The sequence below is a fragment of the Aspergillus novofumigatus genome, assembly GCF_002847465.1.
Source record: "Aspergillus novofumigatus IBT 16806 chromosome Unknown P174scaffold_7, whole genome shotgun sequence".
Lineage (NCBI taxonomy): Eukaryota > Fungi > Ascomycota > Eurotiomycetes > Eurotiales > Aspergillaceae > Aspergillus > Aspergillus novofumigatus.
In genome coordinates, this window is record NW_020194280.1 from 703,873 (window position 1) to 731,014 (window position 27,142).

Sequence of the window (27,142 nt, forward strand, 5' to 3'; positions counted from 1 at the left end):
TGGCCACAAAGCCACAATGTAACCAAGTCATTAAAAAGGAATGTGCCTCCCCGCATTTGTGGGTCATAGGCTGGGCTGTTTCACAACTAGGCCCATCTGACGCAACTCATTCCTCTCCGGGTCAAGATTTTCCTTAAGTCAGGAACTAAGATTCGCAATTGTTTAATGTCTTGGATATGATGGGCGATCGACAATGACAAACCATGGCAAGCCTCAGTGCCAACGCGGTCGATTCTTGGGATTGGTACCTTTTCAAGGTATTTGAAATTTCCACTTCCAGACTTATGCAGCTGCTTTGTATCACGTGATCTGTGGCTGCCACGCGATGTTCCAGTGTCGAGTCTTTCTGATTCCCCCGTTCCTTTTAAAGTACTATGCTTTACCCAGGTAGTTAGATAGTCCAATTATCACCACTACTTTGACAGTTCCTTCTTTCAGACTTGTTTGGATCCATCATTGCTCCGTATTGACTGTCCTTTTCCATCCACGTGCATAGTGCTTGTTCTTGTCTTCAGCATCCAGGTGGGCCCGTTACCGCGTGGGCCATCAGTGATTACTGAAGCCTGATTAGTGAGAAATAGGTAAGGACTACTAACGCCTAATATCCAATAACAGCCAAAGCTGCGGACGATCAACCAGACTTGTGGAAGATCTGGGCTTCTTATCATCACCATCGCTGTCCCCATGCTCTGATCAAAGTATGCTTTCACTTAGCTGTTATGATAGGAAATACCCCAAAGGCAATATGGCTCTCGACATGTACTTCCTGGGCATCGTCTACTTGCTCAATATGTACCATTTAATGACGGAAACAACTACATTATCATGTGTGGATACCTTGTGTACGGGACCAATATACATAGTAGTCAAGACGACAACGGAAATCTACTCGACGCCATCCACAGCCAGCATCAAAGATAGCTCGCTCATCATGTTACCTTGATAATATCTCTGGTACTCCGCACAGCATTCGCGTGGGTTACGGCCCATATCAGACCCACGAGTCCCGGTCGGACCTGACTTTCCGATTCCGCGAAAATTTTTCTAGCTATCATACTCTATTACGGCATCGCTCATCACGGTCGAATTATCAAGGCCTGAAGAATGAACGCACATCGATTACCGTTATTCTTCAGTGAGACTTTCTGCTAGATGCGCCGACCCACCTGCGGTTCGCAAACTAGGTATGCAGTACGGTACTTCCCAAGACTTCCTTCCAAGCAAATCTGCAGTCGAACCTCGGCTTGGCCGGCTCTGGTGAGACCTGATCGCCGCCACAACAAACTTGGGAGAAGCGGTCACCGAAGACAAGACAGATTAAGCAAGGTGTTGGATAACTGACGGACTTGTGCATGGTTCCATGAACATGGTTCGCTGGTCTGTGGGATTCATTACCGAAAGCTTGAGCCTGTCCTTCAACAATCTGATATGAGACGTCAAATCCTTGCCGGTTGGGCATTTTAAATTTCTGCAATTTCCAGCAATTACCTTTTCCGAGGAAAGTCTCCTCACTCTCCTGTACACCAGAGTCCAGGGCACCCCTGCCGATCGAAAGGTGGATTCCCCTCGGGACCCGGTTTCGACATGCTTCTAGAATCCGCACACGGCAAATACCTGCGCGCAATACTCCGTACGCCTGATTCTATTGGTGAAGACGGTGATTATTTTGCGCTCTCTTTTCCTGTGTGCTTGGGCCTGATAGGCTGAAGCTAATATATTTACACTTCTGGGACTTGCACTGTCACAATATTCACCTCAATAGTATGGTCCATTGTGAATTTGTCATATTGTCTCCGTCCAGTTGCATGACTGGAGGCACTTGGTCTGAAGCTTATTCATAATACCCCAGACTCAGACCTTCGCAGGTCAACATACGAAGAATTTAGCCAAGAGATAGCATTTCCAGGTGAACGGAGAGCAAGTCTGCAAGATTCTCGTTCACAGACGGTGCTCTTTTCTCGTCACACTGAGGAATATGTGGAGATTAACCATCATTTGCAAAGGACCGGCCAATTTCAGCAGCCAAGCCCGTCATTTACTTGATACAGGGGCAACTGGTTAAAAATGGGCCAGTTCTATGAAGTACGAAAAGATTGATACCTCGATCATGCTGTCGTCATATTCAGTATACAAGGCCAGGCGCTTCTACTGTACAGTTGCGATTGGAAATCGACCGTCGTGGTTGGATACTCTAAAGATCACGACTTTCGACGAAGTGTTCTGTGGGCACACGCTCGTCTTTACGCGTCATGAACAATCGAGTTATGCCTCTTTTTCTTGATTACTCTCGATTTTGCTTCAGGGCTAGTTTAACCTTGGTCCGACCACACTTGAAATGAGGCTGCAGCCATCACATGTTAGTTAGTTGACAATTGGCTGACTTAAAGCTTGAAGGATCATTTTGCCCTGCATCAGGTCGATCAATGGCCACTATGGATATCTGCAAAGCCAAATGCGGCTCTCCCTCCCAAGCAGTGGCGTGCTCAGGATCCTGCAAGCTCACCTTTGCTTGTCTCTGTTTGGGGCTTGATGACCTATGTCTAGTCATTTGACACGTCTGCGGCGCCAAGTCTGTGAGTGGGCGCGGTAACGCTCTACAAACTTTGCATGGTCAAGCATGTGAAGCATCCGAGTTCTTCCTTCTTGCTGCCGTTGGTCGAGGCCAGGGCGACCATACACTCGTTGATGGTCTAGGGCAGTTGCTTTTCGTCGATCAGCAACGATCTTCAGACCCTTGTGTAACCTGAGCAGAAGATGATTGTGCACATCGTATATCAAACATCTACGGCTGACAATTACGATGGACCCGAATTGGTGGGAGGTGAGACACATCGATGCGCCGGATAGCGGTGTGATACGGGGAAATCCATATTAAACGAAGAATCGTCTGATAACCTAGTCCGAAGTTATTCGAGAACCCTCTGAGGATGATGATGCCGTACAAGGGGCGGAGAGAATGACTACTGCTGCTATACACGTAGGTCTGATCTGGAGCAGTATGCCATCAGTCTGGATCAACGATCTGCAAGCCTATGGGGGTCTCTCGATCCTTTGATCGGATCTCACTAAGACGGTGGGTATTCGGACAAGCAAGTAGAGGACCCTGAACTCACTTCGTTGCTCCTTGTCGAGTTTGTATTCTTCCATTGCCCTCTGTTTCCGTTCTCTCGATTCTTCGTATTACATCCTCCCCGGGCCAAAGTCAATAGCAATTTGGCGTAGGCATGTCGTGCTTTCTTCAGAGTACTTGCTTTTTCTATCCTACGTCCTTGACCGCAAATCTTCAACTGCTGCCCAATCTACGCAACTCACAATCTCTCAGAGTTTAAGCATTTCGACTCGAAGATTGTAGACTTGGTCGGCTCATAGCCTCATCGCCTCGTGATGCCATCATTCTGGTCCAAGCAAGGTCCGACCGTCTGACTAGATGAAGAAAGGACAACCAATAATTCATTCCTTGCCCGGTGCGCCAGAAAAGCTATCAAGAACGAGCCGCCAACACGAGCCTTAACCGAGCCGGTCACTGTCACATTCACATTTTAAGGTTTCACCGCGCCCTGTGCCGGACTACAGAGCCAGACCCTGACCTTGACCCAGCCCTGGCTGCACTGCAGTGCTGAAGGATCAGCGCCAGGATCATTATGGTGGCTGACAGCCTCAAGGTCTATTTACCAATTATGGAAATCCTTCCATTATTTTGACTGGGAGGCCTTCGTATCGTATCTATCTAGCCAGCTCGTATCACGTGGGGCGGCCACATCGACCTCGACCCCGGATTTCCACGCCGCTTCTGGAATCGAAGATCCTTCTCGCTCTCAGACTTCATGCAAAGGATCAGCAGTATATAGAAACATGCAGAAGAAAACTTTGCTTTTTTTGTTTACCTTTTTTCTGTATCTTTTTCTAAGATAGTTACGGAGTCCGCCGGTAGCGTAGCGTATACCGGTCTCCTTAAGAGGTTACTGGACACGATAAAACCGGAACCAGATTTGAGGATCCCATGGAACTGGGCACACACCGAACCATGGAAGGCAACTCGTGGTCCGCGTCGTCGTGGGTCCCAAACTCAAACTTGCGCTCGAGTCAGGGTGACCTGGACACAACCAAGGAACCGCGGCATCTGGCATTCAACTCAAGATCAGTTGAATCCAATGGAGCTCAACATCTTCGATCGGCCTAATTGGTTCTTGGTCTGACCAATGTCCTAGTCGGTTGTTGAACATATGCCCGATTGAGAATGGCTACCTTGATAGTTAGGGAATACCCCAGCTGAACTCTAAACCCTAGTCACACTACACTAACTGCCACATGATCTATTGAATGCTATTATCAACCCCTCACCAGGCCGGGAACAAATCAGATCCAGTCCCGAGTTCAGGGGTCAAGGAACCATGGTACTCTGTCCCGGAGTCGGTAAGTTATAATAGGTAAGAGCCGGGTTCTTGGTCCTAAGCTTCAGGTAGGTGTCAAGGTTTGGGGGACTGAGTTTATTGTTTATTGGTTGTTGTATACAAGGGGTTATTGTGTTGATTGATTGGATCGAGGTTTTGATGTTATTGATTTGGTAGACTGGATAGTGTAGATAGTCCTAACCCCTGGGAGGTATACTTTCATGTGACTGCGATGAGGTACATGTAGATCCTACCCACTATCCAGTAATGAAAAAGGGGCCTCTGGTTGATGAGCATCACATGCAGAAGGCGCGGTCTGAAGCTGACGGCTCGGATAGAGTCCGTCTTCATGCTGGTCCGTGTTCATGCTGATGCTGTTCATCTACGGAACAGGCGGATTCATTGATCTTCATGATTCAGTAACTGGGACAACGATTCAGAGCAACAGCCGAGTAACATCCTCAGTCAACCTCCGAGTAAAGTACAACAGAAGCAGGAATACCAATCTGCCGAAAGTACATGTACAATCCATATTCCCGCCGTCTGGTCCCATGTGCTCATTTCATGTCTTACGCTTCGTTGCGATCGTAACTACATCGTTTCTCGTCGTCGTTGGGTCTTCCCATCGACTTCCGTAAAGAATACCGTCAACTTGGGAAGTAGAGTCGTAAAACCTCATCACGTAGAATAGATTCGAAACCTTGTCAAATTTCAGTCAAGTCATCTCCTTCGCGACCCTCGATCGCGATCGCGGCGGCTTGGATGTGCCTCCTCCTCTTCCTCGTCTTCCTCCTCGACGGGCGCGGGTGTGCGTCGTTCGGTGCGTCGCTTGGGTCGTCGTCGACGGTTGGAACTGATGTTGCTGGCCGAGTCATCGGGCGCCAGTGATCGGTCATCGTCAATTCCATCATCCTCTGTTCCACTTTCCCACGTCCCCAAGGCGGACGATGGTGTGCCAAGTCGTGCCTCGACGTACGATCCACGGCGGTTCTGATTAGCGATGGACAGGCCTGCTCCACGTTCACGCAGCGCGCGCCGGACGGCCTCCGCCTTGCAGTGAAGAGCTTCAAAGGCATCCTCGAGGGCTTCCATTCCGAGGAAAATCTCACGCTCAATCTCAGCGAGGGCCGCGATCTCCGTCTCCTCGTCCAGCGCAATGGGTCCGCCGAAGGAGGCAGGCGATGATGAATTGACGCCGTACGGCTGACTGGCCGGTCGAACGCCACCATCCATATGGCTCGGTGTCGGACCGCGGGACATTCCCCCTGTAGTGAAGGGCGTATTCGATCGACTGCTATTCCAGCGTGAGGGAGTCGCGCCTGGGACGCCGGGGATCGGATCCTCAGCGCCACTGCGCAAGAATCCATCAAACCGACCTGAGATGAGGATATCCCATTCGTCATCGCTGATTGCAGCAAGGGTTGCGAGTACATGGTGGATGCCGGGGTTGTTCAACATATAAATTGCAGTCTCAGGGTCACGCGGCAGAGAGGATAGCCGGTAGAGTCGTTGAATGGCGATTGACGATGACACAAGCGCCTGCGGTTTAGCTCGAGGCTGGTGGTCGTCCGTCCGTGGGGTGGGTGTCGACGTGGACGTGATGCCTAGAAGCGAACAGAACAATGGACGCAGCTCCGGGCCAAGATGTGTCAGCATTGCAAAGGTCAATGTCTCGTCATCCACTTCCTCCGGAGCACTGGTAGGCTGCGCGACTTGTTCATTCAACCACTTATCTACTGCAGCCTTGGTCTTGCGCGACTGCCGGAGATAATGCTCACGGTACTCTTCAGGTACGTCAATGTCCATCTTTTGCATGGGAATGTGCTCGTCGCCCGACAAGTCAGCTTCGACTGACGGCGCCATCATGAATGGTGGCCAGCTAGGCAGTTCCCTGCGACCAGATACCAGCTCGAGTACCTCGCCCCAGCTCACTCCTGATGGACGTTCTTCCATCTCATCGTGATCACACATCAGGCAGTTACACGATTCGGACGAGATGTCACGCGCAAACACCGCTTCCAGCCGGTCGAGAAGCCGCCGAGCGACAGACCGGTACCCCGTCGCCACAGCCAGCGAGCCATTCTTGGCCATGACGTGTTGATAGTCATCGAGAAGACGATTGAATGGATCAAAGACTTTGGCAGCCGCGACAGCAGGCTGCAACTGCTGCTGAGGGGGCAGATCGGGGTGTTCCGGACCCAGCAGTAATGTCTTCGGCACTCGCTGGTCCAGACCGCCATTCTGTAATAGGTAGTCGACTCTAGGGATGGAAACGGGCACCTCCGGCGGCGGAGGAGGGGGAGGAGGGCGCCGAATGTTGAATTAGCGGTTGGCGGACGACCGTAATCAAATGCTATATCGACCGGCGAGCCGCTCCCTGGTCTAAACGAGTGTGACATAGACGACCGCGTTTGGTTTCGTGAAGGCGGTTTGACAGGAGGTGTTTGTGGTTTCCGGGAAGTGATCGATGGCTGATGCGGTGCAATGGTGGCGTCAGACCCGTTTGCTGACCCTGACCCAACTTCACGCACCGTCGCGGGGGATCGAGGCGGGGACAGAGTACCCCGGCTTGATGAGCGCTTGGGGAGCTTGTCCTCGTCAGCGATCTTCGCTTTGGAAGACTTTTTGCTTGCAACCCGAGCCGGTGTATCCTTCTCTTTGTTGGATTTCGGGGTCTCTGGCCTCGCCGTTTTGCTTGACTTGGACGCTTCATCTCTTTTCGAGCGCAAACTCGAAGACGATCTTGTAGACTCGGCTCGAATCCGAATCTTCGTCTTTAGGTCCTTGGGTTTCGCTTTCTTCTCCTCTGCCGCCTTCTCTTCCTTGTCGCCGACCGTGCTTCCCTTCCGGGAAGAGTTCTGATCCAGACTCGTCAACGGCGGGCTGGGGGTGCATGCCGACTATCCGTACGATGCTTGTCGTCTGCATCCCCGCTCTCTTTATTCTCCTCTGTCAAGTCGGTCGGGTCCGGCGTGGGAATTCCCGGTTTGCTGACAGCCTCTCTGCTATGGGCTTTCGAGAAAGTAGGGTAGGGCAAACTGGTCCTCGACTCGAGGAAAGAGGCCGTAGCGGAACGGCTGGCGGCGTCGACACCCGGCATGGAGGACCGACGCTGCTGGCGCGAGGCGGAGATGGAAGTAGATAACGATGTGGTGGAGGAGTGACCCGTGGGGATGTCACGGTCTCGATCCTTGGTTGAGGGGCGGGAGGGCCGTCCGTGGGACGAGCGGTGATGACGTTGTTTGGGCTTTGACGATGTAGAAGATGAGGAGGATGGCTTTCTGTCCCGGTCCCTGTCGCTATCTCTGTCATTTAGCCTCAAGGGAAATAGCATGACGGGATGAGAGAGGTCCGACATGGGTAGGACTGGGCTGGGATGAATGGACGGAGAGATGGAAGACGACAGGGCGGTCCCGTCGGTTCTTCGGCGTCTCTGTTCGACCGGAGTTGAATGTTTCGTCTAGTTACCTCGTCAAAAAATAGCAGTCAAGTCAAGAGGATGACTACCTCGTGGAGGTCGAGATGCTGTGCCACAGTTGGAGCGGGATCGTCTGTCTGTTGGCAGTATGTCGTCTGGCGCTTAATTTGAGAGGAAGGCCGCACTGCTCACTGGTCGGATACCGGGCAGGGCGCTTGTGTCACTCATGCCGTCGCATGCGAGAGAACGTGATAGAAAAAGAAAGTTTGACAGTCCGAGTAATCAAGACGATCAAAATGGTGTTGCACGAGAAGACCGAGCAAAGAATTAGTGCATCAGACAGAGAGAGAAGGAAAGATTCGATGGGGAAGAATTATGCGGTGAGGAGTGGAATCATCGTTCGTTTCTTCCCCGCGCAGTTTGGGCTAGCTCGTGGTCCAAGTTGGGTTGGAGACTCAATTTGGGGGTGACAGAGTGACGTGGTGCTGCATGGAAACCCGATGGGCAGGATAGGATAGTAAGGCTACATGGGCAGATTTATTTCAGACAATTACTGCGAAGAGGACAGTAAAGGTTTCAGTCTGACAATAATCTACGATGTGTCCTTGTTGCTGCTGTTCCATCGGTACTTTTGGGTATCGTCATTCACGCCTCAGGCAACGAACTGATTGATGCCTCGTGATGTGTTTGGATACCATCAGCCGTTGTAACAGAAATGTCGAATTTTCTGGAATTTTCCCTATTAACGATCACTTTACAGGGTATCTTTTGGTTTCAATTCAAGACCTCAACTCCTGTTCCCAAGCAACCCAACTCCGTCTTCCGTAATCAACCAACATCAAATCCTAGACGCATTCAACTCCAGGCTGTCAGACCATTCGCGACTCTCTTCACTGGCGACATCTCCAACACAAAATTGCCGTCCTGTTCCTGAGCCACACCTCCACGGCGTGCAGCACGCATCATCTTCTCGCTGGCTCGTTTGCGCTTGCCTGTATGCCGATCCCAGACCCAGCCTTCCTTGAGCCACATCCACGTCAAATATGCCCGTAGCTCCTTGTCCTGTGGTAAGACCGATTTCCATTCCGGTTCAAAATCTGCTGATGCCGCGCCATTGCCTTTCCAGTCCTTCGCTAGTCCCCGCAGCTCATCTCGGCAGAAGATGCGCCAGCTATCCAACGAGTACGGGCCCACACCAGGCAGATGTGCGATCTCCCATGCTACACGCGTGTCGTCCTCGTCGTCACCGATGCATTCTTCGCGGCCGACGTCTTTTCCATCCAGCTTGCGTGGGTAATGCAGTCTGCGGTATCGTCTACCCTTCGTCGGTGGACGAGCCAGCCATGTCTTAGCAAGATCGATGCATTTTTTGGCTCGCTCATTCTGAAATCCTAAAGAACGGATCATGGAGAGCAACTTCCAGAAATCGGCCGTACTCATATCGTGGACTGTTGGGAAATGGTCAAACACCCGGAAGAGAACAGGCAAAGCAACGCCTCCGCGAGTCCGATTTAGGAAGATCGTGGCGATAAGCAGACGGAATGGATCATGTGCGAGCTGCTCTTGCACCAAACCGAATGTGGGTGCGTCAATTGAGGGGAAAGGCAGACAGGAATCGGGATCGATGAGCGGCTTCGGGAAGTAAGGAGACACTTTAGGAGGCCTAGGCCGAAGTGTCATAACGAAAGGAACGTCAGGCTCTGCAGATAAGGTTTTTTTCAGTGGAGTCCTAGGGATCCCTTCCGCAGGTCTAACAAAGGTCTCGTCTCGGACATGCGGTTGTATCACGCCCCACAAAAAAGCATCATGATCCAAGATGCTATCGTCACTCGGCACATCACTCAGGTCGGAGTCTGAGTCAGAGTCCAGAAAGTCAAATGGCAGTCCAAATTCGGTCAATATCTGCCGAGTTTCCTCAGGAATATGTTTGTAATCTCGAACATAATTAGCAGAGTAAGTAGCGGATATCTGGCTGCTCGACGCCAAACCATCAACTTGCTGAGGGCTCCTAAAATATTTTGACTTCACCTCATCGCTGGCGGTCACACCTTGCGAATCATCGGTTTTTAAAAATCCAGAGTCCAAAAAGGGTCATCAAGGATGAGAACGTCCTTCGCAACTTTGATATCTCCACCGTTTTCCCGGTCGAACTTCTTGGTCGTAGCATCCTTTTCAATGTGACGATCATCAGCTGCAAGCTCTTGTATCTCCGAGTCCTGCAGGCTCTCCCGATGTTTCTCGGCTCTTCTCTTCCTGCGGCTCTGGCGCTTTCTGTGATTCTTCTCTTTCCTGGGTGCGGCTATGCTCTCCTTGCGTGTTTCCGGCCTATCCGAAAAAATGGGATTCGCTAAGTGTGCAACTGGGGCGGCTGTAGTCGATTTTTTGGGTCCATCGGAATCGCTTTCCAGACAAATAGGTTCGTCCTTGGAATTCGCAGGTGAGCGCAGAGATTGCTTAGAAGAAGACAAGGCGCTTGCTCTGTTGTTGCGTTTCTCTGGAGTGACAAAGGTGAAACCGTTCGACCTGTTGTGTTTCGACGAACGATCAGATTGCTTGCTAATGCTTGGGCGTCTTTTGGGTAACTCTTCCGCAGGCGATATGCTCTCCAGAACCTCGTGCTCAGTGGCACTAGCGAAGTCCTCAAGAGGATACTCGGCCTCAAGATCGATTACCTCACGCTTGGGATCGGTGTGCGAGTCAGCGATTGAGGTAGTACGCTTCTCCTCAGAAGACTGCGAAGACTGCGATCTGCTCTTCTTAGGTTTCTGTTTAGCCGTGTCGCCATTCGACCGCTTCCTCTTCCGTTCCTTTTTGGAGACCTTCGAGGAGCTTCTTCTCTCCCCCGCCACGTCATCAATCTCGTCACCAAACTCTGAGCCTTGGGTATCGCCATAGTCCTTTCCGTAAAGCTCGAGATATGTCTTCCTCACGTAGTTTGTCAACCGGTCGATCGAGTGCTCGTCCATTCCAGTCGATTTCGCTTGTTCATAGAGTTCACACACAAAGGTCCGCCTTTTGGACCGCCTGACAGGATACGAACCACCACGCATAAATGAATGCGATGCAATGAAATCCAGCAAGCGAGCCTGCGCTTCCGGTCCAACTGAAGCGAAGACGATATCTTCCTCAGTGATGTCATCCTCGACTGCATCCCCGTTGGCTTTAGCGTATGTTTTATTATTATGGTGCTCGTTCCCGATGTTGTTATCGGCCACCTGAATTTTCACGGATTCGACCGACGTAGCAGGGGTGAGGTCGTCCTCATTGTCATCCTCATTCTTGTCCCCGTCATCGCCGTCGACATCAATCCTGGGAATACTCCTCTTAGATCCGATGCGCCGCTGAGACATCTGGCCCGTCGAGAAGTAAGGCGACTTCTTGTGAGTACGTCCAGTTCCTTTGCCGACGGAGGCTCGACTAGTTCCACGCTCTCGCTGTGGAGAGTCATTCGCCCCGTCCGTGGAGATGCCACTATTGTATGCGTCGAATGAGGCGTCGAAGCTAGGTTCGTCCGAGAGGATCTCGTCCACGGTGCGAATGTATTCCTCGTCAAAGGGTTCGTAGGAGTCCAAGTCGACGGTGGGAGGGGAGATGACGACGGAGACAGTGTGAGGTGACATTTTGGGCGCAGTAACAGACTATTGTAATTATTCCTTGTGCTGGTAAGTAGATTGATGTGTTTGTAGTTGTTGAAGCAGTAGGTCTGAGTATTGTAGGTCTATCAGACATGGCTGGTTCTGTCTGGGTGATGCCTTTTCATGGCTAACACAAACGTGAAAGTGTCAGTGAATAACACTCTCACTGAGAATTTCAGATATTCACTCATTGACAAGAAACAAATACATCATTCATACCGGACAGCCTTCACCCTACAATAGTAAACGAAGTTATAGCTTCCGCATATTGAATGGGCAGCAAGGACAGTGATGCAGAAACATCCGAGTCGGGCTTGACAGGCTTAAAATCAAAATAATAATTAAGTAATCGGGGCTCAGATTTATCAGTTTGGAAGAGCCCTGCTCTCTTTCCAAGTCCCTTATGATGTGGATTGAGCTGAATTGTGAGGAACAGCTGGTGGAAATAATTTTAAGTGCAACAATACACAACGCGGAGAAGGGCGGCGCACAGGCCAATTGGAGATATCCAGGTACAACAGCGTGACAGGTCCAATGCCAAGGTTTACCTGTCAATCTACCACGATGATCAACGTCGAATTCAGAAAAAGGCTCCTAATCCTAATATCCAATGACAATTTGGTCTGCACCTTAAGTCTAATAATTATGTGATTGAGCTCATTATATCACGATGAATCTTGGTATTGGGGTATGTAGCTGGACTTTGCCAAACTGCAGGTTGCTTGTGAGCAACAATGCGCGTAACCATGAACAGAGTAAGAAGCAGAATCTCTAAAATGACTTCATCGACGCCAAGATATATCCTCAGAACATACCCTTAACGTGTCGTGGTATCTATCTACACTTTTTGCCTCTTTGGATCATGACAGTCTCCAACAGTTGTGCTTCCTCAGGAGAGCCTATTCAGCGTGAGCAACTTTTCGAATACACAATGGACGATTTCTGGTCAATGAGAAACATGAAATTTCCAAACGCTATGCCAAGTTTGATCTTGACGCTCTATGCACGCTAGTTTGTCTTTGCCCTCTATCTCCTCACCTATATCCAAGATTGAGAAGATGGAAGGTGGCTTCAACAAAGCTTTGTTGATGACTGCAGCAAACGGGAAAGAAGTCATCGCAAAGATACCCTGCCCCAAAGTTGTGCCGTCGAAGTATAGTACTGCGTCTGAAGTTGCTACATTGGAATATGGTAACTACGTTGTTGTCGTCGTTGTAAAACCTCACTGTTAATACGGTCCTCCTTCAGTGAGGTCTCATACTTCTATTCCGGTGTCCAAAGTCCTTGCCTGCAGCTGTGATGCTCTAAACCCTGTCGGGATCGAGTACATTGCGATGGAGAAGGCCAAGTGACGGCAGTTGGTCGAGGTATGGGGCGAGATGGATCAGCTGCAGAAGTACAAAGTTATCCAAAACCTCCTCATGCTAAAAAGCCAGCTGCCCTCGCTGAAGTTCCCTGGTTACGGAAATTTGTACATTCGTCATTCAGTTCGACACAGAGGTCGAGTGATACCCGTAGATGATGTCTATTGCATTGGCCCCGTCTACAATGCATCATGCTTTCCACAGTTCAGCAGCAACAATCACGCTGGTCCATGTGTGTTTTCTATCCTTAAGGCTGATCCGATGCTAACACTTACTTCTCGTAGGGGGAAAATCTTCGCGATCTCGGTCTCGCCTTAGCCAATCGCGGTCTTAGACATGCACAGCATTCGCCTCTCGTTGCCCGTGGGCCCCATTATGGCTTCAAAGACGAACATATCCAGACCTTAGAAGCTGCCTTGAAGGTTATACCCATACTAGCCAGCTACACTCCCGTACAACGCTTCTCTAACCCAACACTATGGCACGATGACCTTCACCTGGGCAATATATTCGTTTGCGACAACGACCCCACAATCAGCGTGAGCATAATAGACTGGCAATTCACCGTCAGTCATGCCCGCATTTATGCAAATCCAGCGGCCATCTTTCCTTTGCCCTCCGGACAACTACCAAATCGGGATGATCAAACCAGAGCTACCCCCCGATTTCGAGGAAATGGACTCAGATGAGAAAGCGTTCGCGATAACAGAGAGAGATGAAGCGTTGCTGGCGAAGTGTTACGAAGCAGCACTTGCCAAATTCACCTTCTGTCGTATTTAGCATTTACTCAAGTCGATTCAGGTACCCGGCAGTGTTTACTTGCTGTGAGAATACGTCCAAGGATGTGATCATACCTCTTCGTGATTCTCTGGTGTACATTTCTGAAAATTGGGGCCAGATGGGTCTGCCTCATGACTGTCCTTACCAAGTCTCAAATGACGAGTTATTAAAGCACGCACTTGAGCTTGCTAGGTACAGGGATTTGCATAAACTAAAGTCGTACACCCAAGAGTTTTTGCAGTCAGATGATGATGGCTGGGTCCCCCCTCAGCTTGACTTTAAGAAGGTTGAAGCGAGACACGCGGAGCTATTCCAGCTTTACATCCAGAAAGAAACTGAAGAAATTACGGAAGAGGAGGCAAAGAAACTTTGGTTTTATGTCGACAGAGGATCAGGTTAAATGACCCTACAGACCAGCAGATCTTAAATACTCGAGGACGTTTGGGGAATGCTCAAGACAAATATAATCTAAAGAATGTGAAGGAAGGAAACATATATTCCTTCTGCCTTATCATCCACGCCGTTGGTCTAGTGTGGGAAGTTACCTTAAGGTAAGCGAGCGCCTGTCGGGTTTGTGACGAGACGCGAGACGTGCATACCCTAGCAGCTCCAATAGCACGCAGCGTGCAGATAAGCGATGTTATTGCATAGAACCATCTAGCAGTCAGTCGGGACAAGTCAAGAATCGTAATACACTTCCCGTATATACATGAGTGTAAAGTGCTGTAAATTTAAACTGGACGATATATTTATACTCCGCAGCCCAGAACACTCGCCCAGCAAAACAGTCCTAGAGGTGTTCTGTCACCTGAATTGCATCTATGTTTTCCTCGACGCATGATTCGTAAAATTGATTTCCACGGCAACACTCAAATCGAGAAGCCTCCCGAATCCAACTGTCTGGGCTCTCCAGCGGCGTCAAATGTTCCGTTCGGCAGGACCCGGATGGCCTGCGCCGTGCTCTGACCTGGAGCGACCCAAGTCACATTATGCCCGCGAGACTTCATGAAATCGACGGTTGAATTGTCATATGTATACTCAAAGCTGACCTGGTTCGGTATTAGCTGATCGTGCAAACGGGGTTGAGCCAATGCCTGCGCTGCCGATAGTCCTTGGTCAATAACGCGGATTATATTTTGCACAGTGGCTGTTATAATCCGGCTCCCACCAGCGGAGCCAGCGAGGAAAAATAACTTTCCATCCGGACGTGTGACTATGGCGGGCGTGATGGAAGACAGTGGACGCTTTCCAGGGCGAATGTAGTTCGCCTTTGAAGGAACATATCCGAATGAATTGGATTTTCCAGGAACGGAGAAATCTGATGAAAATATTAGTTTAGTTGAATCGGGTCAGACAGTGCAGCACTTACCGTCCATTTCGTTGTTCATTATGATTCCGGTTTCAGGAACCATGACTTGGCTGCCAAAGAGGGTATTAATAGTTGTGACGAGGGAGATCGCCAGGCCTGTATGATCTGCCGCTACCACGTGTGATGTACCCGAACTGGGCTTGTTAGTAGAGAACTGTAAACGTGACGAAGGATATTCGTACTCATTCAGGCTCTCAATTCCTTGCGGATCATAGGCAGACACATTCTGTGTGCGGTAATCGGAGATCTTTCGTCGTATTTCATCAATGCTGGATTGCTTCAACATGTTTTCTTCATACTCATCCAGTCCAGCAACGAAGAGAGGGTCGCCGAGATTAGTTCTCTTAGTCCACTGGTCAGTCGATTTCTCGCGCTGCTTATTGAGGAAAGCAATTCAACATACCTCACCATACCCAAAACGCATGGCTTCGTCCAGACGGTGTGTGCTCAAGTTCACAGTACCCGGGGCGAAGAAGTCATCGTAAGTACTCAGAATCTTCAGAATACTCATGGCGACGGTACCACTTGAGGGAGCTGATGTGCTTGTGATCTGGTATCCCCGGTAATCAATCTGTGACACATTTCGAATGGCTACAGTATAGTTGCGCAAATCCTCCATTGTCATAGTACCATTCGCAGCCTGCAGCGCGTTGATCATTGTCTCCGCGATCGGTCCCGAGTAAAAAGCATCCGGACCCTTGTTTGCAATGGTTTCGAGCGTATCAGCGTAGCGCCTCCGCGTCATGATGTCTCCTAGTCCAATCCGGGTGCCATTGGGAGCAAAGTCGAGCGCCCATGTCGGGTTCTCGACTAAAAAGTCCTTGCCGTCACCAACGGCCGATTTCATGTACTTCACTAGATCTCGGCCAACGGGAAAGCCCTCACGAGCTGTCCTGATTGCAGGTTGCACTAGGACTGACCACGGCAATGAGCCATACTTTTTGTGAAGATGCTCCAATCCACGCAGCTCGCCTGGAACGCCACTTAGACACACATTAGTTCTCTTGCGCAATCCAGCCGGATAAAGTGAATCTCACCTAGCTAAGCCGCCAATTGTAGATGCGTGAGTCGAGTTATTGAACATCTCCTCAAATGCGGCAGCCGGAGCTGTCTCACGGAAGTCGATGAACTCGAAGGAGCCATTAGGAGCCCGGACTAGCATAAAGCCACCGCCCCCAATCCCACTATGGTACATTCCTGAGCATACAATAAGTCGATTGATCTAGTCCGGTTTTCAATGCGGGGGCTTACCAATTACTCCGACACAGAGGACTGTCGCGACCAGCTACATCGTAAAGCTTAGTACTACCCTGAAAGACTCGCGATTGGTGCTCTCCGATGGATGGGACAAGGATGAAGCTTGAAGAACTCACAGCATCGGCCGCATTTCCACCCAACTCCAGAATGTCGATTCCATGGCGACTGCAGATAGCATTCTCACTGGCGACTGCCCCGCGCTTTCCATCCTTTACATGATGACCTTGATGATCTCCACCATTGGGATTACTGCACGCAAGATCCAAAGGTGAAGTAAGTACATTAGGCACATGTATGACCAACACCAAGAGTAGTAGTGTGACCAAGAACGCGGCCCTCAGATGTCCGGACATTGTTGTTGTAGCTCGATCCGGTCTGCGCGTGGCTGACTGGGATGAATCGCTCAGCCCGACCGGGGTATTTAAAGTAGAAGAATGCGAATGCAACAGTGGCTGGGTACACCATCGTAATTAGACTTTGGCTCAACTACAACAATAAATGGCGCGATATGCAAAGGATGAGGGGAAGCATGGCTTATGGACTAGCATACCTGTTTCTCCACATCTTGGAGTATCCTAGGTGACTTGGGCCCCTGCATCACGAAGCCGCCGGGGCCTGACTCGCTGCGGAGTCCGGAGTCCGGAGTTATTTGACTGATAGGACGGAAGTCTACCGAGAGACTGCAAATGGCTGAAAACACACTATCAGGATAGTGCAACAATAAGAATATCCAAGATAACGGGAAAATGAGAAAAAGAATGAACTGATAAAGGATGATAAACTCAAGGACTCAAGGGGAGAAAAGTCGACTCACATGGACATCCCCACAGATAAGCGGTCGCGTGGGCAGGGGCAACTGATAAGCTTCGGCGTCTCCCTTCCAGTGGCTCTCCCTCGTTCTATCCGTGGTTCGGCCAACAGGAATCGCGCCTCAGGCCGTCCGGCACCCGTCCCTCATTCGTTGCAGAACTTGGGCGTTATTATTAATGCCTGAAAGACAGGCGTACTGGCAGAATTCTCCTCCGCCACACACTGCTTCTGTGGAAGCTTGCCTTTTCTTGGCTCGCGGATCCTTCTGATGAGTATTTCGGAAAGTCTCGCATGCTAGTGCGCTGTTTGCACATCTAATCTTCGTCCCTGCGCTTCAAGCCATGCGAATCTTCAGGCATGCTAGAGACCGTGTTTGCTGGGACTGATAACGGCCGTTGCGACTTGTCATAAAGAACTAGCCGTTGAGATCGACTGCCTGTCTTATCCAAGTGATAGTTTCGGTCCAGATTGGAGGAATGTCTTGTAGAGGCTGCAAAACTGCTGCCACCAAGCGACGTCCCCAATCGCTAACATACCATTTATCTGACAGCAGGTGCATGCCAACTCCATAGTGTAGGAATAAGATACGAGCGATCCAGTCTCCCTGCTTCAACAGAGCAATGTAGTCTTCGCCAATATGGACGGGCCAGGATATGATGCCTCCACGAGGACCTCCCAATGGCCATAAACTGATGGTGTCGTGCAGAAAATCCCAGGTGTCCTGGTAGGCTGCCCGGTGCGGTTCACTGGCATCGTTCATGACGGCCGCTACTTGTCGTAGAGAATCTAGAAGAGCACTTGCACGATGTCAGCTGTTCCATTCAACGATGCAGGCGGAGGAAGATACGTACCTTCGCAGCGGCACAAGCTTCGCATTCCACGTCCTGAGGCCAGAATCAGCTATTATACTAGGCACAAAGAAATGAATGGTAGATCACCCTTGAGATGTGACATTCTCCTCCCGTTTCACATCGTTCGGGAACCGTAGCCACTCTTTCAATTGCCCTGGATGTCGATGCAGATGATGGTAAAGAAAAGCACATCCGACAAGGAGGCGGCGAGTTTCCAGGACCTGGGCTAGTGGATCAAACGGATGAGTATCCCCGGCGACGCATGGATATGCAGTCGCACATAGGAGGATGAAAACCGCGCAGAGGAACGCAGGTCCACAATTCTCCGGGGAGATATCCACAAGAACGCGACTAAAAACCGAGCATGCCTGGCTTTGATATTTGAGCGCAGCTTCCATCCACGGGCGCTTGTCGTCCGGGTTCAGGAAGGCTAGGTGCAGAGCTGTCAGTGCAAGTAAGCTGTCCAACAGAAACGGGTGGGATGTGGCCATTTCCGGGATGACCGTCTGGAAGTGAGTCGCATCGATTTTGCCTTGATGTAAGGTATGGTAGGTTTTTGTCAGATAATGATGCATCAACCTCATCTCGAGCATTCTCGTGGACAAGGGCCACTCTTTGGGCGTTATGTCAATGATCTCTCGTGGGGTAGATGCAGGTTGGCTGTCGACTTCACTGGCCGATGATGGATAGATGCATTCTAGCTGCCGTTTCTCGCACAACCCACAGCTATAATCGAGTCAGTATTTGGCTCCTGGAATGGTTGACATGCAGCCTTGACAGCGTGGCGCTGAATGGTCAAAGCCCTTGCTGCGAAGAGACAACCGATGAAATGGAGCAGTCGCACCTGGGTAGCGCTTCATCGCATTTGACATGCCGCTTCTTGCAATTAGTACATCCCTTTCGGGATTTAGTATGACTGCGACGCGGTGGCATCTGAGAGCGAATGACGATCTCAGGAACTACTAATTCGGATATAGGCGTTGTTTAGTATGCCAAGAAAAGGATGTGCTGATTGGGAGAACGATGCAACAGGCGTGGCCAGCAAATCGCGATGGCTTAATCCGAAATGCGTGGATCAGAGGCTAGCCCGATTATAATAGGATGATGGCTGCGAAATGTTGTTTGCAAACAGTGTGCAGCACAGAAGGTACAAAATTGTCAATCCGGAGGCAGCTGGAGCCGAGTGGAGCCACCCGATTCAGGATCAGGTGTCAGTTTATGCCTGAGGCGGAAATCCTACTATCTCAGGTGTCATCAGACTCACAATGCGCACAGACATTGAAGTTGGGAGTAGGTTGAAAATTGATATCTATGTGACATCCATATGACAATAATCGTTGTTGGCATCTTAACAGTTTAAGGTCCACAACATGGCTCACGGTGTGCACTAGATTTGCAAACAGTTGAGGCGCTTCTTGAGATTTATTGATTATTTTAAGTACATATTTCTCCTGCAGAGAGCCCAATCAACTTTATGACTTAGGTATTCCTTTCTCTAACAGCATTCATTCTTCTTGCTGACTGTATCTCAACCCTGCCCAAGTTGAATGATGTTCATCTCCCTTTAATCCAAGAAGCTCAAGAGGATAAGAAATAGTGGATGGTGTTTGCCTAGATACCAGGATACCGCAGCAAGTCTGGAGTCAAAGCAAACACACGGCGCATTGCCTATGGACTACAGAGTACTAGGGTATGGAAAAGATTTTCCGCCAAGAAGTGAGCTTGAATAAAGAGCAATGGGCGAGTATTACGGATGGACAATTCTCTATAGACCCAACTGTTACACAATCACTCAGACTAGGGATTGATTGATTTTTTCTCGGCTAGTGTCCATCTTCCTCCATGGGTTAACTCGCACTGGACTCAAGAATCCAGCTGCGTGTCCCTCTCAAAGGCATTTAAGCCAGTCGCATAGTCGCGAACATCCGATCTCATGAGCCGGTAAGGAGTTTTCTGCTGCCGAGGAGAGCCATTACCTATGTCGCCCACTGGCGGACTTTCAGCAACGACTGGAGAGCACTCTATGATATGGTCGAATTCGGTTTTTTCCTGCTCTTTGGGTCTAAAAGGGCCATATATTAGACATTTAGATGCTATCTAGACTACTACCAACTAGCGCTACGTTCTTGTTCAGATAGGGATTTTTCTTGTTTCTCCACTCAGCCTCGTCTCGGAAGCAGTATGCACTGACGGTAGCCGGTCTCCGCCCTTGGACGAGTAGTGAATCCATTTTGCTTTTGACGACTGAGACAATAATCGTGACCTTCGACATAAAACGAGCATTTGTTATGTGAATTTGAGTCTTCATCTCAGAATTCGCACCGCATTGTCTGTCAAATAGGATATGGGCAAAACTGTTACGACCCATAAAGCGTCATCTGATTAGATTAGATAAGCCGGACAAAGTTTCCTCGAATTCTGCGAAGGAAAAGAAGTTTTTTGCGGCACGCTAAGCCATGATTGATGACGGTTTACTGGAAGTATTGAGGATCAAGGCAGAAAGATATTTTGTGGCGTATACTATCTTTTTACTTCCTTTCTTGGTTTGCTTGTCTCTTTCATGGCGTTCCTGTCGCTGTCCATAGTGGATACTCAAAAAGCCTAAAACGCACAAATCAGATAAAATTGATCAGATAAAGAAGCGAGTACATGTGATCATTGATCAGTGCCTCTGGATTACCACGACTAGCCGACATTTGTGACCGTTCGACTCCCAGCTCTTTAGTAGCCACAGCTGGGGCTCGCTGCTCCACTGGTATAGAAACTGGAAATTTGTTGTGCTGTTTGTGATTCATCCAGATCCCAAATTCGGGGACATCAGGGAATAGCTGCAAAATCCATTTGTCGTCTCATGAAGTATTACTCCGTAGTCCATGGTCATTAACGTTGTTATTTAGTATTATTCTTGAGGACAGCCACAACGACCTCCATGACACAATGACCGTTAATTGGGATTATCCTGTGGGCTTGGGGAGGGGCTCTGGTCCATCCGCCAGTCCCGACAATACCTTACCCATCTATCATTCCCTATTTCCCGACTTTAAAAATAACGCTGGCCATCTACTGTACGTTTGTATTGGATTTCCATAGCTTTCCAGGGATTATCGAGTACCCTTCAGATTCCTCTGAAGGCTCGACTGGTCAGCAAGTAATTCAAATATCGATCAACCTTGAGATAAAAACTTGATGACGACGAAGACCTATCTTGCCGACAGTGCTCCACCAACACCACAACCGGAAATTGTCCCTCCCAAACGCCAATCGCTGCTCGACTCCATATCCCACTCTCTTCCTCTTCCAATCATTATTCTGCCTTCATCCAAGCCGTGGTACGCCAGGCAAGAACCACGCCAATAGTCTTAATCTCCTCAAGTTATCTGATCCGTCTTCCGCAGAAAAATGCTATCTGATCAGGCCAGCGGCTGCCAGTCCCACGCTTCTCAGACGGTCAGACCACTCAGGGAAGTTCAAGCTAGTTTTCTAGTGTGGGCTCCATGCTCGATTAGACTAGCAAGAAGCAGGTGTGTGCCACGCAAAAAAAAGAAACGGACGAGCAGAAAATTTGTCTTGCACGTTCTGTTTGGTTCCCTTATCGGCTGAGTGGAGGAACTCATGTCCACGGGGTCTGGGTCGTCCTCTGGACCCGTCTAGTAGATAAATGAGCCCATTCCATGACCCCATACTACATGAATACTCAGCCTTCCCCCTTCTTCCAGGGTCTTGTCTTTCAGTCTCTTTTGACCTGACTTTAGCCTTTGCTCGTGCTAAGCTGGACAAGCCATTCGCTTGGCTTACGAGGACAAAACAGTGTCATATAATTGACCCACCCTAGAAGAAAGGCTAGGAGGAGGACAATATACGTCAGCATGGGGCTCTTTGGTAGTTTCGGGGCTCGCAACAAAGCCACTCCTCAGGTTCCTCCTGGTACTGAGGCCAATGCTCCAGAGGGGACACCGAAAGGTCCTGAAATAAACGATCAACCCGACACAGATTCATCAAGGTTGAGTCTGGAGGCCCGTAATGAGAAGGAAATCGAGCAACATCCGGATCAGGTCACCGCGGATGCTCACTTGGGTGTCCAGAAAGTCGAAGCGGCTGCGCTGGTCTGGAGCAAGAAGGCAGTCTGGGCAACTTACGCCTGGTAAGTCGCTTTAATGGGTTAATCTTCTCCAACCTCATCTAATTGACCGTTCCACTTCAGGATTTGGGTCTGTTTCTTCCTCCTCGCCCTACAGTCAGGCATCAGTAGCAACGTCATCAACAACGCCTACAGCGGATTCCAGTCGGCTCCTCAAATCAGTACTGCAAACATCCTGTCCAGTATTATCGGCGGCGTGCTCAAGCTTCCCATTGCAAAGATACTCAACCTCTGGGGTCGTGCCGAGGGTTTCCTCCTCTTCGTCGGAATCTACACCATTGGCCTCATTATTCTGGCATCATGCAACGGGCCCGATTCCTATGCCGCGGGTTATGTTCTCTTCTGGATCGGGTACGATGCAATCTACCTGATTCTCGACGTCTTCGTGGCAGACACGTCCGGCTTGAGGAACAGAGCTTTCACGTTCGCTTTCGCCAGCACCCCCTTCATCTGCACTGCGTTCACCGCCCCTCTAGCTGCTGCGTCCTTCCTGCGCATGACGACTTGGCGATGGGCCTATGGAGCCTTTGCTATCATCATGCCTGTTGCGCTTGCGCCTCTCGCAGTCGTCTTCAAACGGTACCAACTCAAGGCTGAGAAGATGGGGTTATATGTCCGCCAGCCTAGCGGTCGTACATGGACACAGTCTGCCGTGCACTATATTCACGAGTTTGATAGTATGTCGAGCCAAATCCCTGTCCTCACCCGTCCCTCACCCCTGATGAGGTCCCAGCTAACATTGTTGTCAGTTATCGGTGCCTTCCTGTTGATGGCCGCTTGGGTGCTGCTGCTGCTGCCCTTCAGCTTGGCCAGTAACGGTCGCGCAGAATACGAAAGCGCGGCCTTTATCGCAATGGTCGTCATCGGGTTCTGCCTCCTCTTTGTCTTCGCCGCTTGGGAGAAGTGGTTTGCACAGGTCCATTTCATCAACTACGAGCTGCTGAAGCAGCGCACAGTCCTGGGTGCCTGCGTCATGGCCGCCACACTCTACTTCAGCTTCTACTGCTGGGATCTCTACTTCTACAACTTCTGCACGGTAGTCTACAACCTCAACGCCGCAATGACTGGCTACATGACCCAGATCTACAACGTGGGTTCCTGCTTCTGGGGCGTCGTCTTCGGTCTCTGGGTGCGCTGGACCAAGCACTTCAAGCACACCTGTCTATTCTTCGGCTTGCCGCTTATGATCCTGGGTGCGGGCTTGATGATTCATTTTCGGGGCCAGTCGGACGACATCGGCTACGTGGTCATGTGCCAGATCTTCATTGCCTTTGGTGGTGGCACTCTGGTCATCGGCGAGCAGATGGCTGTTATGGCGTCTGCGAACCGCGAGGGCGTCCCCATGATGCTGTCGTTCATCGGTCTCTTCTCCAGCTTGGGAGGCGCCATTGGATACGCCGTGGCGGCTGCCATCTATACAAACGTCTTCCCTGGCGCTCTCGAGTCTCGTCTCCCTGCGGACCTCAAGTCCGATACCACATCGATCTACATGGGTGGATACACAGTGCAGCAAACATATCCGATGGGCTCGGCTGCTCGTGATGCGATCAACTATGCCTGGGGCCGCAGCCAGATGTATGGTGCGGTTGCCGCTACTTGCATTTTGATTCTGGGGATTCCTGCCATTTCGGTCTGGAAGAACTACAATGTCAACAAGCACCAGAACAAGGGTGTGATGATCTAGGGGAAGATAATTCTGTAGTTTATATTAGAGATACCTTTGTATAAAAGTTGAGTTGGGAGTTTCGAGGTTACAGATACTAATAGAAGACCACTGTCTTGGAGATTATTCTTGCGTCGTAGATCCTTGCATATCAAGCAGAGACATGACCCCTTACAGCAAACGCAATAATACACTGACTTAAGGGCACTGCAGTCAGCGCGCACACCAGGTTTTCAGGGGTAAAACTGTGATATTCCGTTAGCAGAACACCGCCACTGGGGTATGAATTCTTCCCGTAGGGAGCAGTGCATGAACTTGCATTAGCCCGTGAACAAATGATCGCTCTTTCAATGCTGGAGCATATTCGTAGAGATAGTTAAACTGAACAGCCAAGTGCAGCAGTAGCGGATCCTCGTCACTAGGACCGTCTAGCCAGCTCTCAATGAGGGCATCAAGTAAGCCCGACAATGGTGGAAACGACAGTGTTTGGCCTGGTAGGTTCTCCATAGGCACGCGTTCAAGAGCAGAGTCCGTCGCGAGGGGAAACTCCCAGTCCGATGACAGAAGGACAGTTGTTGTCTGGCTATCTGGAGCCATTAGCCGGTGTCGCCGAGTGTTCCCTTCTGCTTTTCCATCCTATCTTCTTGTGTCTGTGGCAGTAGATGCGGTCATTGTTATCTTGTTTACCCCGCACGGGCATTCTCCTCCTCCTCCTACCCAGCAACCTCTTTTGTCGGGACCATTCCTGTCAAGCAGTGGCAGTGTCGATCTCTCCTTCTCTGCATGGAACGTTACATTGACATTGACAATTAGCAAATTAGTTATACCTCGTCCATATGTTACAAGTTGCCGTCATGTCCAACCCTCGCCTTCATACCAGGATCCTGCCCCCAACAGATGACAACCAACACAGAGTCCACTCCCCACCATGAAAAGGGTAGCATTAAGGAACTTCGCTGCTATACTGCCCGTCCAATGGACAAGTCTCGCTGCAGGCCAACCTTCATCAACTGAAAATGACATCCTCAAATATGTCAATCCCCTGATCGGCTCCACCAACGGCGGCAATGTCTTTGCAGGCGCAAGTCTCCCCTACGGCATGGCCAAAGCCGTCGCCGACGTCGACGGCCAGAACACCGGCGGCTTCGCAACAGACGGCAGCCATGTCATCGGGTTCTCAAGCATGCACGACTCTGGCACAGGGGGTAATCCCTCGCTAGGCAATTTCCCCCTCTTCCCGCAGTATTGCCCAGACGATGTGCTGGATAACTGCCGCTTTCCGAAAGCTGCGCGCGGAGTGCACTATGTCAATGAGTCGGTTGTTGCGCGGCCCGGGCACTTTGCCCTTGCGCTGGAGAATGGGATTCAAGCTGAGATGACGGTGTCGGAGCATGCGGCTCTGTACCGGTTTACCTTTCCATCGTCCACAGCGCAGGACGGGTCGGAGCTCAGTCCGCTGATTCTGGTTGATTTGACGGACGCATGGGATAGCCGGCAGAATGCGTCTATCAAGGTCGATGCTGAGAATGGTCGGATCACGGCCAATGGGACGTTCTTGCCTAGTTTCGGGGCCGGGTCGTATGTCTCGTACTTTTGTGCGGATTTCGGGGGTGCGGCTGTGAAGGACAGTGGGATTTGGGTTAACGACCGTGCGGGGACCGAGCCTCAGGAGCTGTTTGTCACGCGGGGATTCAATCTGTTCTATCTGCAGGCCGGTGGGTTTATGAGATTCAAACGGCCCGAGGATGGGACGGTTACTGTCCGGGCGGGGTGAGCTTTATCAGCTCGGAGAAGGCGTGTGAGAATGCAGAGAAGGAGATTCCTCATCCTGAACACGACTTCGATACGCTGAGGCAGCGGGCTGAGAGTGCATGGCGGGAGAAGCTCAGCCCTGTCTCTGTGCAGGCGGGAGGCGTGAGTGAGGACTTTCTCGAGAGCTTCTGGAGTGGCGTGTATCGGACCATGCTGTCTCCTCAGGACTTGACGGGCGAGAACCCGCTCTGGCGCAGTGATGAACCGTACTACGATTCCTTCTACTGGTACGTATTGCTGGATGATATTGCCTTTCGTGCGATGGCTAATGGTTGGCAGTATCTGGGACTCCTTTAGAGCCCAGCACCCATTTCTCACCGTTGTTGACCCTGTCGCACAGTCGCGGATGGTACGAAGTCTCCTCGATACCTACAGGCATGAAGGTTGGTTGCCGGATTGTCGTATGAGTCTTTGCAAGGGCTGGACGCAAGGCGGATCCAACGCGGATGTCGTCCTGGCAGATGCTTTTGTCAAGAACCTTACCGGGATCAATTGGGACCTCGCGTATGAGGCCATGGTCAACGACGCGGAGAACGAGCCCTTGGAATGGTCGTACGAAGGTCGAGGTGGCCTGCAGAGTTGGAAGCGTCTGAACTACATTCCTTACCTGGATTTTGACTACCTCGGCTTTGGGACCAATTCCCGCAGCATCTCACGTACTCTGGAGTATTCCTACAACGACTTCAGCCTGGCCATGGTTGGACGAGGTCTGCGCAAGCGTGACTATACCAAGTATCTCTCTCGAGCGAGCAACTGGCAGAACCTCTACAAGCCAGATCAACAATCCCTGATCAACGGCACCGACACCGGCTTCGTCGGCTTCTTCCAACCGAAGTACCTGAACGGAACTTGGGGCTACCAAGATCCCATCGCCTGCAGTGCCCTGGCCTCATGGTGCTCACTAACCTCCAATCCCTCCGAGACCTTTGAGTCCAGCGTCTGGGAATACCAATTGTACGTTTGCCCATCCCAAGCTCAATAACCATTCAACCCACTAACAAAAAGCCCCAGCTACGTCCCCCATGACATGGCCACCCTAATCCACCTCCTCGGCGGCCCAGACACCTTCATCTCCCGCCTCGACTTCTTCCACACCTCCGGCCTAGCAGACATCGGCAACGAGCCCGTCTTCCTAACCGTCTTCCAATACCACTACGCCGGCCGGCCGGCCCTCTCCGCCGCGCGCGCTCACACCTACATCCCCTCCGCCTTCAACGCCTCCACATCCGGCATCCCGGGCAACGACGACTCGGGGGCCATGGGCGCCTTCACCGTCTTCACGATGATGGGCCTCTTCCCCAACCCCGGTCAGAACGTGTATCTCATCATCCCCCGTTCTTCGAAGCCGTGAGTATCACTCACCCCGTGACGAACAAGACCGCGACGATACGGAATGTCAATTTCGATAGTTCCTACCGGAGGATATATATCCAGAGTGCGAGGCTAAACGGGGAGCCGTATACCAAGAATTGGATCGGTCATGAGTTTTTCACGGAGGGGTGGACGCTCGAGTTGACGCTGGGTGAGAAGGAGAGTGATTGGGGGACTGGTGTGGGTGATCTGCCACCGAGTCTGGGGGAGAGTATGCATCTATGGAATTAATCTGGGGAGAACGGTGCTTGACGAGTTGTTTCCCCACGGGCTCGCAGCCTTT

The 27,142-nt window shown here is 50.7% G+C and overlaps 7 protein-coding genes across 7 annotated transcripts; 3 read left to right on the forward strand and 4 right to left on the reverse strand.

Moving 5' to 3' along the window:
• Positions 1-5,111: 5,111 nt before the first annotated feature.
• On the reverse strand, positions 5,112-7,749 carry P174DRAFT_423632 (uncharacterized protein; the record flags this gene model as incomplete). The annotated part of the gene is made up of 3 exons (XM_024825135.1): positions 5,112-6,632; positions 6,755-7,291; positions 7,387-7,749. 3 exons carry the CDS (start codon positions 7,747-7,749, stop codon positions 5,112-5,114), a joined length of 2,421 nt encoding a protein of 806 aa, XP_024679364.1.
• Positions 7,750-8,664: 915 nt separating this feature from the next.
• On the reverse strand, positions 8,665-11,805 carry P174DRAFT_394450 (putative pre-mRNA splicing factor; the record flags this gene model as incomplete). The annotated part of the gene is made up of 3 exons (XM_024823632.1): positions 11,664-11,805; positions 9,944-11,571; positions 8,665-9,857 (listed from the first exon to the last, which is right to left on the reverse strand). The coding sequence occupies exons 2-3, from the start codon at positions 11,427-11,429 to the stop codon at positions 8,665-8,667; spliced, it is 2,679 nt and encodes an 892-aa protein (XP_024679365.1). The 5' UTR covers positions 11,430-11,571; positions 11,664-11,805.
• A 1,160-nt stretch (positions 11,806-12,965) lies between these two features.
• P174DRAFT_506385 (uncharacterized protein) lies at positions 12,966-14,016 on the forward strand (the record flags this gene model as incomplete). Its single annotated transcript, XM_024831309.1, has 4 exons — positions 12,966-13,040; positions 13,093-13,347; positions 13,406-13,542; positions 13,610-14,016. The coding sequence occupies 4 exons, from the start codon at positions 12,966-12,968 to the stop codon at positions 13,986-13,988; spliced, it is 846 nt and encodes a 281-aa protein (XP_024679366.1). The 3' UTR covers positions 13,989-14,016.
• A 441-nt stretch (positions 14,017-14,457) lies between these two features.
• P174DRAFT_462939 (uncharacterized protein) lies at positions 14,458-18,808 on the reverse strand (the record flags this gene model as incomplete). The annotated part of the gene is made up of 12 exons (XM_024830198.1): positions 14,458-14,906; positions 14,958-15,091; positions 15,140-15,300; positions 15,361-15,940; positions 15,995-16,154; positions 16,209-16,242; positions 16,331-16,437; positions 16,677-16,700; positions 17,613-17,821; positions 17,876-17,908; positions 17,963-18,601; positions 18,720-18,808. 12 exons carry the CDS (start codon positions 18,806-18,808, stop codon positions 14,458-14,460), a joined length of 2,619 nt encoding a protein of 872 aa, XP_024679367.1.
• Positions 18,809-21,741: 2,933 nt separating this feature from the next.
• sit2 (putative siderochrome-iron transporter) lies at positions 21,742-23,697 on the forward strand (the record flags this gene model as incomplete). The annotated part of the gene is made up of 3 exons (XM_024822631.1): positions 21,742-22,016; positions 22,077-22,690; positions 22,763-23,697. The coding sequence occupies 3 exons, from the start codon at positions 21,742-21,744 to the stop codon at positions 23,695-23,697; spliced, it is 1,824 nt and encodes a 607-aa protein (XP_024679368.1).
• P174DRAFT_444517 (uncharacterized protein) lies at positions 23,697-24,323 on the reverse strand. Its single transcript, XM_024828105.1, has 2 exons — positions 23,996-24,323; positions 23,697-23,921 (listed from the first exon to the last, which is right to left on the reverse strand). Exons 1-2 carry the CDS (start codon positions 24,271-24,273, stop codon positions 23,828-23,830), a joined length of 372 nt encoding a protein of 123 aa, XP_024679369.1. The 5' UTR covers positions 24,274-24,323; the 3' UTR covers positions 23,697-23,827.
• A 281-nt stretch (positions 24,324-24,604) lies between these two features.
• On the forward strand, positions 24,605-27,090 carry P174DRAFT_462941 (GH92 family glycosyl hydrolase; the record flags this gene model as incomplete). Its single annotated transcript, XM_024830199.1, has 5 exons — positions 24,605-25,435; positions 25,471-25,715; positions 25,768-26,442; positions 26,500-26,803; positions 26,866-27,090. The coding sequence occupies 5 exons, from the start codon at positions 24,605-24,607 to the stop codon at positions 27,088-27,090; spliced, it is 2,280 nt and encodes a 759-aa protein (XP_024679370.1).
• Between the last annotated feature and the right edge of the window lie 52 nt (positions 27,091-27,142).

Excerpts from the sequence above, each read along its gene's own strand:
- P174DRAFT_444517 (XM_024828105.1), bottom strand. The coding sequence starts at position 24,273 with ATGGCTCCAGATAGCCAGACAACAACTGTCCTTCTGTCATCGGACTGG. Across the intron at positions 23,922-23,995 it reads TCATTTGTTCACGGGCTAAT|TTTTACCCCTGAAAACCTGG; the intron begins GCAAGTTCATGC and ends GGAATATCACAG.